This window comes from Pelobates fuscus, chromosome 5, assembly GCF_036172605.1.
Source record: "Pelobates fuscus isolate aPelFus1 chromosome 5, aPelFus1.pri, whole genome shotgun sequence".
Classification (NCBI taxonomy): domain Eukaryota; kingdom Metazoa; phylum Chordata; class Amphibia; order Anura; family Pelobatidae; genus Pelobates; species Pelobates fuscus.
Window position 1 is genome coordinate 143,317,825 of NC_086321.1, and position 12,052 is coordinate 143,329,876.

The 12,052-nt window shown below is 39.0% G+C and overlaps 1 protein-coding gene across 1 annotated transcript in view; it reads left to right on the forward strand.

Moving 5' to 3' along the window:
- LOC134610966 (E1A-binding protein p400-like) overlaps window positions 1-12,052 on the forward strand; it is a 156,500-nt gene that overhangs the window by 10,356 nt on the left and 134,092 nt on the right. The window contains exons 2-3 of the mRNA XM_063454391.1: window positions 1,763-3,127; window positions 9,326-9,436. Of these exons, the coding sequence (XP_063310461.1) occupies window positions 1,802-3,127; window positions 9,326-9,436 (1,437 nt within the window). The 5' untranslated portion in view covers window positions 1,763-1,801. The remainder of the gene's footprint in view (window positions 1-1,762; window positions 3,128-9,325; window positions 9,437-12,052) is intronic.

Here is a 12,052-nt window from a genome sequence, read left to right on the forward strand (position 1 = left end):
AAAACTGTTTCATTAAGCTAAAGTTGTTTTGGTGACAACATTGTCCCTTTAAGCTGTATTACAGCTCATTGAAAATCATTAGAAAGATCACAGGCACGCGCTAGTCGCTCCATGGGCTTCTTAATGAGAAAGGGGAGGGCTTGCAAAGGATGCAGACAAGAGACTTGCAGCTTTTCCTAGTTATTTTTAGATATACCCCAATTAAAAAAATGTATAATTAATTACATGCATGTTTTCCTTGGGGTATAGCTACTAGATTGTTTTTAACAATCAGTGAAATGTTCCTTGAAAGGATTACCCCAAGAACGATAACCTTTGCTTCCTGCTGACAGGTTATGCTGACAGGAGCCTTTCCTCAGTAAAGGGCAAACTGTTTTGCCCAGTGGTTTAATTTACTTTATGCAGTTCCTTTTTTAAATTTTTTTTGTTACAGTTATATTCACTTAACATTGAGTTGTCGTGGCTTGAGTAACCGGTAGATTGTAAGCTCTGAAGGCTTTCTTCACCTCTGAAATAAGCCATTTCTTTAATTGTACAGCACTGCGGAATATGTTGGCATTATATAAATGATAAAAATAATAAGTTGCAAAATGCAGGTTAAAATAGTAGATTTGGGATTTTTTTTCCAACTCTAATGTCTTGGTCTTAATATTTCAAGATGTTTCTAAGGTCATAACAAATCCTTGTTTAGTGAATTGACATAGAAACATTGCTGACTTTTCTCAATTTCTGTAAATTTTTGGTTTTGGCTTTAATTTAATTCTCTCATTTTCACTCAAATTTTAACTCAACTTTTTGGTATATTTCTGTATTTTTACTGTTTCCTGGAATACAGGTACATATGTGTGATATTGAGAAGTTATTTGAATTCACAGAAAACCTCTCCTTCATTCCCTATGCCAATGTGTAGTGCATGTTCCAAATAAACATTTGCTGCTTTATGAGATAATCTAATAACAACAGTTATCTGTCTTTTGTCTGAAATCTCTCCAACTTCATCCTGCCTTATATTCTCAGCCTATGGCTAGCTTTTCACAATTACGACTTGCTTGGCTATGACAAACTTTGCATGGTGTGCATATTTTTTTTATGTTTTTATTATTTTTTACGTGCAAACACCCTTTTGTAAATGTTAGCCTTTTTTTATTAATTTTGATAAAATTTTGATAAAATTGACTATCATTGTTACTGAATTCTTTCCCACTGGCCTGCTTGTGGCAAAATCGTTGGTAATTCAAACACAATTTCAGATTATACCCCATAATAGCTAAAATTTGAACTTTGAATTACCAAGAAGCCATATCTTAGTGGATAATAATGTTAGACTGTATATATTTATGTTCTCTTTAGAGAAAGACAATTTAGGTTCTTGCACCTTTCTTTTTACCTAAAGGAACAATCTGGGCACTAATACACCTTTTAATGCATTTGATTTGGTTTTAGCCTCATTCATATGCTGTATTTTCTAATGCTTAAATAGTATTTTTCTTCTTTTGCACCATAAGTCTGCCTCCTTAGCCACATTCCCTCATGCCTCATTGACTTCGTAATCCAATGTTTGCCCACCATTCAGCCCAAACAGCACAGAGCAAGCTAGTATTCTTACTAGGTGTTCTCTCTTCAGATCATGCAGTGCTGTTAGTGGATAACAAATGTATTAAAGTTGCATTAGTGCGTAATAGTAGCATTACTTGAATAGCCGTGTTCAATTCTATAGAGGTGTTTTATGTAATGTGAAGTAATTCCCTTTTTTTCTCTTTAGGAAAAGGTTTGTGTCTCACAGATTAATAAAAAGATAGCAATGCATCATGGAAACGGACCCCCAAATACTCCACGTCAACTCCAAAGGTCTAGATCCTTCACTGGCAATGAAACGGAAGAAACACCTATGCAGATAAGTCTACCCCAATCTCCTGCTCCAACATTTACACCGGCAGTCAGTTCACCTGGACCTCAGTCTCCAAGTTACCAAATACAGCAGCTTATAATGAGCCGGAATCCAGTTACTGGTCCGAATGTTAATATTACGCTGCAGAATGTGGGGCCAGTGGTGGCAGGAAATCAGCAGATAACCCTGACTCCATTGCCGCTCCCCAATCCTGCCTCACCGGGGTTCCAATTCAGCTCCCAGCCAAGAAGATTTGAGCATGGATCTCCATCCTATATCCAGGTTACCTCTCCAATGTCTCAGCAAGTCCAAACGCAAAGCCCTACACAACCCAGTGCTGTGCCAATTCAAGCATTGCAGAGTGTTAGGGCAGGGACAGCAGGTGCTAGCTTGGGTATGTGCAGCCAAAGCCCCACACGTGGTTTTGTGGATGCCAGTGTACTTGTGAGACAGATCAGTTTGAGTCCATCAAATGGTGGACATTTTGTTTTTCAAGAGGGATCTGGTATTGCACAGATTACGCAGGGAGCTACAGCACAGGTTCAAATTCCATCAGGAGCTGCACAGGCCAGCATGAGGGAGCGCAGACTTTCACAGCCTCATTCTCAAACAGGTGGTACAATTCATCATCTTGGACCCCAAAGTCCAGTGGCAAGTGGAGCAAATATGCAGACTCTTACTACGCCCAGTCACATTACAACCACCAATTTACCCCCACAGATAAGCAGTATTATCCAAGGTCAGTTAATCCAGCAACAACAAGTACTTCACAGTCAACAGCTTGGCAGAACAATAGGTTTTGACCGGACTTCTGGAGGAATGATAGCTGGGGTAGCAGGAGCTCCAACATTTGGGATGACATCACCACCTACTCCAACTAGTCCATCCCGAGCCACTGGCCCCCAGGGACTTTCGAGTCTTCCTCTTACCCCAACAGTGAGTACCACTATTAAAAAACAAAGTAAAAAGCTGGAGGAGATTCCCCCTGCATCACAAGAAGATGCTCGAATGCGGAAGCAGTGTTTGGAACATCACCATAAAACCATGAAAACCCTGAAGGAAAACTTCAGAGAGTACCTGATTGAGCTGTTTTTCTTACAACACTTTCAAGGGAACATGATGGATTTCTTGGCATTCAAGAAGAAGCCAACCATGGGTCTTCAGGGCTACTTACGACAGAGTGATTTGGATCTAGAAGAAGAAGAGGAGGAAGAACAATCAGAGGTTATAAATGATGAGGTACAGTTCATATTAACGCTTTACATGCTGTTGCATTGATCGTGAAATTTGTGTTCATTTTTACTCTTATAGTAACATAAACACAGAACGGTAATAGTCACTCACTGCCCTCACGTTGTTTTCTATACCTCTTTACCTTTTGTTTATTAGTCTTATATGACACAACTTCTGTCCGTTTTAAAAAGTTCCCTACTTCAGCAGAGAATGAAAACTTTTTTTTTTTTTTATGGAAATCAATCTTTAGTTAATACTTCTCTAATTCAGAGATTGTTTAGATTGCCATCATTTGTGCTATTTCATAGCATATTTACATTGGTAAAAATAATGTTTGCAAGCTCTGTTTTCAATAGTTATAGTTATTGTCAATAAAGGTTTTAAAGCAAACACACTCACATTCAATTATGTACAAGTGAAAACCTGTGAAATGTAAATGTGTTCACTGGCCTACACACCTACATTACAATGCCTATGATGCACTAATTTAATGCTCTGATATATCTATATATCTCTTTGCAAATTACAGATTAATGTTATTACCAAGACTACAAAACTATTGTCTTTGGAGTGATATAGTTTTCTAAGATTGCTCAGCAAAAACCCTTTAATCAGATGTAGTATTCCACTGTGTAGAAAACTTATTTTAACTCAATAATGCTGAATGTTCGTAGTCTCCAAGGGGAGCAAAGGCTTGCTAGATCTTGTTTATTCAATTTAAAAATATAAAAAGATGCAGTATGGATTTTGTATGATCAATACACAATATAGCCAGTTTTAATTATGCTAAAACATGAATATTGCTAGTGCAACTTTATCTGTCTTGACAAACCCGTAGAGCTATAAAGCCACAATAGTTTAATATATAACTGAAGGAAACTGAATTATAACTACCTGTCTGGCACATCCCGATTACTACATATAGACTATATCTTTTTTAGTTTTGCTTTAGAACAAAATAATAATAAAGTACTGCTTTTGGGATTAACTCAGTAATGCTATAGGACAGTGGTTCCCAAACCAGTCCTCGTGACCCACCAACAGTCCAGGTTTTGTCAGCATTTGGAAATAAATAAGTCCTGGGATTGTTGGTGGTCCATGAGTACTTGGCTAGCACTGATCTAGAAAATTAGTGAGCATGACTTGCTGGCTTCCTCTTTTAGTGAGAACAGAAGCTGTAAAACAGTGGTTTTGTAGCAAATGACCAAATATGAGATTGGAATATCTTATTTTTTATTTTATTTCTTGCAATTTTGATTTATTGTTTTGTATACAAATATATAATTTTAGTGAATTATATCTATGTAATACTTAAAGCAGCACTTTCATGCCGAACTTACCTTTCTTTATTAAATTCCTCTTCTCCTTCTCTCCCTCTCTCAGGATCTGTTCTTCATTTCTTCCTGTCTGCTCTAGTTTTCTTTAAAACATAAGACAAAGTAGGGACTATTTCTCTTATGGAGGTTTCCTACGCCTGACCATCTCTGACCAGCGGAGGAGCAAAGTGTGCTTCATTTCCGGTGGTCAGAGCAATTTTCCCACAATTCTAACCTTTCCTCCGTGTTCCCGCGAAGCCTCCTTTCACTTTTCCCGAATGTCCTGTCATTTAGACAGAACGCCTGCAAAACTACCGAATTGCGTTCCAGCAGAATGAGAACAGTTTCTCCATTTGTGTTAGGATGCAATTCGGGACTTTGTTTGGATCGAATTTCATTCAAATGAATGAAACTCCGATCCTATTCATGCCGCGGCTGCAACTTGCAGCCGCTTAGTAGATAACTCCCTAATTCCCACGGTATTAGGGAGCTATCTACCAAAAGGCTGAAAGACCTAAACTGGTCTTTAAGCCAAATTTACTAATACTAAGTAAAGATTACTTAGTTTTAGTAAATGTCGCCCCTACTCGCTATACCGCGAGTAGGGGCATGTCTAGTAAACATTGAGCAGCCAGTGGCTGCTCACGGTAAAAAACAAAACAGTATCTCCCCTCCCGAGCCCCCACCCGTGCCGCGCGAGTAGGGGCTGTTAAACTGAAGTGGGGACCTAGCGTACCCCCAGCCCCCACGCCTGAGCGGCGGCCCTAAATAACAATGAGGGGGTGACCTATTGTCCACCCCCCGGCCCCCACCCCTGAGTGCTGGGTGGGGTTCCTAAATGAGAATGATGCGGGGGGACCTATTGTCCTCCCCCCGGCCTCCTCCTCTGAGCGGTGGGTGGGGGCCCTAAATAACAATGAGGGGGGGGACCTATTGTCCTCCTCCCCGACCCCACCCCTGAGTGGTGGGTGGGGGCCCTAAATAACAATGAGGGGGGACCTACTGTCCTCCCCCCCAGGTTCCCACCCTTGAGCAGCGGGTGGGGGCCCTAAATGAGAATGAGAGGGACCTATTGTCCTCCCCCCTGGAGCCCACCCCAGAGCAGCAGGTGAGGGCCCTAAATCACTATGAGGGGGGGCCTACTGTCCTCTCCCCTGGCCCCCAACCTCTGAGCGCCAGGTGGGAGCCCTAAATGAGAATGAGGGGGGGGAAACCCCTTGTGTGTCCCTCCGGCCCCCACCCCTGAGCGGCGGTGGGGCCCCTAAATTAAAATGTTACTCCCCCCTTCCCTCCAAGGTGACTAGGGGTCCCCAAGCCCCTAGTCACCACCCCCACCCAACACAAATTTAATAAACCCCTACCTACCCCCCTCACCCTAAAAATAGTGGTTTTTCAACCCCAGAAAAGGCCAAATAAAAATCCATAATACCCGTCGAACTTGTAAAAAATAAAATAAAAAACCAGAGCACAAAAAAAATCTGACAAAAAAGAAAAACCCTGACGCTAAAAAAAAAATCAATTTTCACCCATGGAGGGCACGGCACAGACTGAGCTCCGCAGGGCGGGGAAAGGTTTATAAAGCCTTCCCACGCCCTGAAATTAGGCTCAGAGTGCTCTGATTGGTTGGTTTAAGCCAACCAATCAGAGTGCTCTAACAGGTAAATAAAGAGACTGACAGGTAAGTCTCTTCATTTACCTGTCACAGCACTCTGATTAGTTTGCTTGAAATCTAACCAGAGTGCTCTGTGTCATTTTACAGGGCATGGGAAAGTTCTTTGGAATTTTCCCACGCTGTGTAAAATGACTCATAAATCCAACCAATCAAAGTGCTCTCATTTTACAGAGCGTGGGAAAGTTCCAAAGAACTTTCCCACGCTCTGTAAAATGACACAGAGCACTCTGATTGGTTGCTGGCTGCTCACTGTTTACTAGACATGGCAACATTTACGAATACTAGGTCATCTTTACTTAGTATTAGTAAATTTGGCTGAAATAACAGTTTAGGTCTTTTAGCCTTTTGGTAGATAGCTCCCTAATACCGTGGGAATTAGGGAGTTATCTACTAAGCGACTGCAAGATGCAGCTTGGGCATGAATAGGATCATAGTTTAATGAATTCAAATGAAATTCCGACCCGAACAAAGTCCCGAATTGCGACCTAGCACGAATGGAGAAACTGTTCTCATTCTGTTAGGACACAATTCAGTAATTTTGCCGGCGTTCTGTCTAAAAATGACAGGACGTTCGGGAAAAGTGAAAGGAGACTTTGCGGAAACACGAAGTAAAGGTGAGAATTGTGGGAAAATTTCTCTGCGTAGGAAACCTCCATAAGACAAATAGTCCCTACTTTGTTTTATGTTTTAAAGAAAACTAGAGCAGACAGGAAGAAATGAAGAACAGATCCTGAGAGAGGGAGAGGAGGGGAACTGGTTAAAGAAAGGTAAGTGTGGCATGATAGTGCCGCTTTAAAAAAAAAAAAAAAATCCTAAACAACAACAAAAAACCTGTGTAGTTGTTAAAACTGATGAGCAGTCAACGGTCCCCCAAGTAATAAACGTATATTATATTTTGTGTGTTTGTTCCACTAATTCACTTTCCATGAGCAGAAGATAGCATTAAATGCCAAGACGCTGCATTTGCCCTTCCCCCTTTTTTGTACTGCAGCCACATTAAACTAGGTCCAGGAATCTGGATATATTTGCCACATAGTTAAACATATACTTTTACAAATACCATGCCGATCTAGATGTAAGTGATTAATTCTCATCCTAGCTAATGTTACTAATTTGGAACAAAATGTAAAAAGTTACACACCAGAATGAGAAACAGATGACAAAAAAGTTTTCCACTCCAGGCTACTGAAACCTGGCTATTTTTCAGGCCAGTGTTTAAACTAGTAAGCATTTTAGGTCACAGAGAGGCATATAACATTTTTACCTAGCTAGGATATTTTAGTATTTAGTATTTTTTTACACCCCAGAATTAAAATGTATTTTATTGGTAATTTTACCATTTGTTTTACATGACATTGCACTTTTACAGTGCCGAATATCTTTTCTTTTAAATTACAATAGCTAATTAAAAGTAAGCAAAAAAAAACCCCAGAAAAAACAGGTATTCCCTGGTGACATAAATATTCACCCCCATGAGTTAATGCGTACCGGGACTACCTTTGGCTGCAGTTACAGCTGTGAGTCTTCTAGGGTAAGTCTGTGCAAGCTTTGATCTTGCAACTGTTGAAAATTCTTCCTGGGGCACAATTGCTCAATTTCTGCAAGGGCTATTGGTGAACACTATTTTGTAAGTCTAGCACTTGTATTATTAAGCTTTGAGGTTTGAGTGGGCTGTTCTAAGACTTTCAGATTGATGGTTTTAAATAACTCAAGTATTGTCTGGGTATGTGTTTAGAGTTAGTCCCCCAGTCTCAGATGTCTAGGATTATGCCCATTGTACAGCGCTATGGAATTTTCTGGCGCTATATAAATAATAACATAATAATAATGTCTCTGTTCATCTTGCTATCAATTTCGACATGTTTCTGATAAAAAGCAACCTTAGGCTGGTTGTCTGAGTAATAATACTTTCCTTACCAGGTCTCTGATTTTTTTGTGGATGGCCTTCTCTTAGGAAAAGTTCTGGTAGAGTTATATAAATGCTTTAACAATGCTCTGGGAGATTATTCAAAGATTGTGTTTTGTTTTGTTTTTAACATTCCAAACTGTATTGGTGCTTTTACAGAATATTATCTAGGACTTTTACTCTGTTAAAATACGAAACATAAAACTAAACTCCAGGGCATTCTAAAATTGGTGGATTTTTTTTTTTTTAAAGATTTAATTAATTCATTAAATTTAATTTGACAGTTTAATTAAACAGAGGTGGAGTCCATTGAAGTGATTATTTGCTTTCTGAAGGCATTTGGGTTACCATAGCAATGGGGTGAATAAATACTTATGCAACCAACATGTCTTTCTTGTTTTCCCTGTTTGTTTTGTTTAGTTCATGTTTGTTCCACAATAAAAAAAAAATGCAACTTCTAATGTAAGTTGTGTATGTTGTATAAATCAAACAAAAAATTGCAAATTCATTTCAATTTCTGTCTGTAACACAACAAATGGAAGAGTCCGACGGTGGTGAATACCTGATATTTTGTAAGGTAAATTGCTACACAATGTTATGCACGTCTATGTAACATGAGGGTCCATTGTTGTGAGCAGATAATGTTGGTTTAGAATTATTATGTAAGAATAGGCTTAGCGGTGTAGACAGAATATAAGGTTCAAATTTCCTAAGCATTGATAAAGATTACATTTCTCTGCTTTACCTGTGTCTTTCTTTATCCTTTCTTTCGTTCTTCCTCTCTTTTTGTTCCTTCCCCACTTCCTGCTAATGCAGTGCACCTCAACCCTCCCGTAGACGTTTTCCCTTTTTGAAAAGGTTGTTTGTTGAGAAATTTGCTCCTGCATCCATTGCTTCCTAAGTGTTGGGGCTACTTTGAGTGAAACCTGTCTGTGATGCCAATTTGCCTTCCTTAATAGGTGGAGCAATGACCAGCTCATTAACAACCCTTGATTTCAGCTTATTTGGCAAAAAAACTGACATCAAATGTTGTTGCATGTACTGGCGAGCCAGGACAGGGCTGTTTAGACTCAAAATTATTTCAATTGCAATTCTTTGCAAATGTCTTTAATTCCTTGAGCCTCAGATGTGTCCATCATGGATAAATATGTTTATGTATCTTACTGTAATTTGGGCATTGAGGCAAAAGGTAATTATGTTCAAATATTCAAATTTGAATCGGGTAATATAGCTAAAAAGAAAAAATCCATAAAAAAAAAAAAAGACAAAACAAACATGATTTTTCCTTTTCTTGAAATATTTTCTCTCAGGTAAAGATTGTGACAGGAAAAGATGGGCAGACTGGTACTCCTGTTGCTATAGCAACCCAGCTTCCTCCTAATGTTTCTGCTGCTTTTTCATCACAGCAGCAGCCATTCCAGGTACCTTTTCGATGGTTTACAGTGTGGCCTCATCTCAGATTTACTTTTTTCGCCATCCATTCCAATTTTTTTTTTCCAAACAGATATTTTATCTGTACTTTCATAATGAAGGCCATCATTTTGTCATACATCTTTCACCCCGAGAGAGAGACTCTTTTGTGGGGAGCACAAACAAAAACCGTAAAGAAATCATTGATCGTAAGGGGTGACGAGGTGTGTCTTTCGCTCTCCTTATCCCTTCCTTCAAGCTAAACAGTCTGCTTGTGGCCGGAATGTGTATCATATGCCATCAAACTCAGGGGTGAAAGGGCAAAAGTGTAATTCTTCAAACCATTGAAATGCATGAGCAACGTTTTGTGATAAATTCACACTGAGCCAGCTTATGTGATTCCTGCATCTGTCTTGTTTTAATTTCCCCATTTCTCATGTCAAGCATTACTTTTTATCTTCACGCATAATAAAAGGTGACATACTAAGGTTTGTCAACAAAAAATGCTGACCTGACTTTATGTCAGAAGAAAATAGTCTGTGTGTGTATGGTTCAGCTGGATTTATGAGAATTAGGGCAGTGATTTAGTACTGCACGTTTTTTGTTGCATGATGCAAAGCTACGGTTATTGAAACTGATTTTTTTTTCATATTTATTTAGAAATGTAGAAAATATGTGTTACTTTATCATATTGGAAAGTAGTGCTTACATTTCATTATGTATATATAAAATATATAGTCTCTTTCTGAGGAATTTCTGAGAATATATGAACAAGTCTTACCTTCACTGAATTAAATAAAATAAATTTTTCTATCTTCTTGCAATGATGATTAGACATATGAGGCCATAAGAAGAGAGGCCTATGCACGTCTAATCATTAAGGTAACACACGTGTACATCTAGTCAAAACAGGAGTTTTTGGTAAAGAGCAAGTTTGGGACAAAAGTTCTACATTTGGAGCAATCACCGGGATGATTTTATGTTTCCTTAGTGATTGCCCCACTTTTCCAATTTGTCTCATAAAACCTCCGTATGCGTTTCCCTGTAATACGTGCATGCATGGCCTTGCAATGCCCGGACTCTTATATGTGCGTGTTTTCGCCAGAAATGTGTAAGTTGAGCATTTTTCAGATTTTCGCTTTCTTATGTGAATTGTCACCCATCCTGAGTGAAAACTAATAATGTCCTATATATATATATATATAGATATATATCTGCTCCAAGTGGTACCATTGGCTTGTGTTATGCTTTGGCTTTGTTACATCAACTGTCTTTGTTGGCTTTCTGCCTACCCCCCACCTTTTTTACCTGACATAATCTTCTCTAGGCCTTCTATGGCCCCTCTGTGCTCTCTCTACCTTTTTAGCTAAGTAGGTAAATATTTAATATAATCTTAGATAGATACCAATTAAATGTGATGCTTTATGGGATCAATATATAAGTGGTGCTAAAGTGTAAACACTTTCTAGGAAAAAACATCCTAAATAAATAACTTGGGACAATTTAAACATTCTTTGTTTCATTATGCATTGTGTTGCTAAAGTTAAAATACAGTATATTAAAAGTGTGTGTCCTGATAACTGTGTACAACTGGATACGTCAGTATCAAGTTTACTTGACAAATTGTCACATTACTATTTTGGTATTTTGCAGACTACCCATCCAGGTCTTTTTAGATGGTTTGTTAAAATATTTGTTAAAATATCAAGTCACATCTGCCTTCGCAAATCTACTTATATTTTGTACAAACTTGTCCACCATGATCAGGGAAGATATATTTGCATTGAAAGATTTTAGTGGAAACTACTTATTAGAACTTGTCTTTCACAAAACGGTTAGTTCAGCCACAATGAGCCCTTCAGAAATGGTTTCTGCACATACTGATTTATTGCAAAAATGTGTGCTGGGGAGCTAGTTGCACCCCCAGCACACATAATATTGGCAGCCCAGAATCTGTTCCAGGCTGCCTAATGTCAATTCTGTGCATAAATTATGTCTGTTGTCAGTGCACTCTGCACCCTCCCTCCCTTTTTGCGCATGTTTTTTTTTTCCTTCTGAAATTCTCCCTCCTACCCGCTCCCTCGTCTTCTGTCGCTGGCCTGGCGCACACACATGTGCTGGGAGCCGGAAATTGGTCCAATTACAGGCTTCTAAATGAGAAGCCTGTGATTGGACCGTCCACAGAACTCTGTAATGTCGGAGGGTGGAGCAGAACAGTAACTTCACCGGGCGCTGCATTCCAGGTGAGTAAAAACTTTTTATTTCAGGTTTTACTGGTAATTGAAGGGGGTGGGGGAGGCTTCCAAACAGTGCCCAGTATGGCATATTACGCTGAAATGGTCCCCCTTTCGATATGGTTATAGTAACAATTTAAGTGCATGTTCCTTTCAGATGATAGTTCATTTTCATCATAATGAACTTGTGTTACTTTAAATGTTCCAAAAACTGCTGGAACTATGTAAAATATAAAGACCCATGATAGCAAATGTAATTTGCTGAAATAAAAAATAATCTCATGTCAAGCATGATAGATGATGCCAGCGGTTCTCTTGAGTTAGTTAATTGTTGCAAACCTGTAATTTATTTTGCAGATAGTCTGTGTATCTATGCCATCACACTGGTTGACA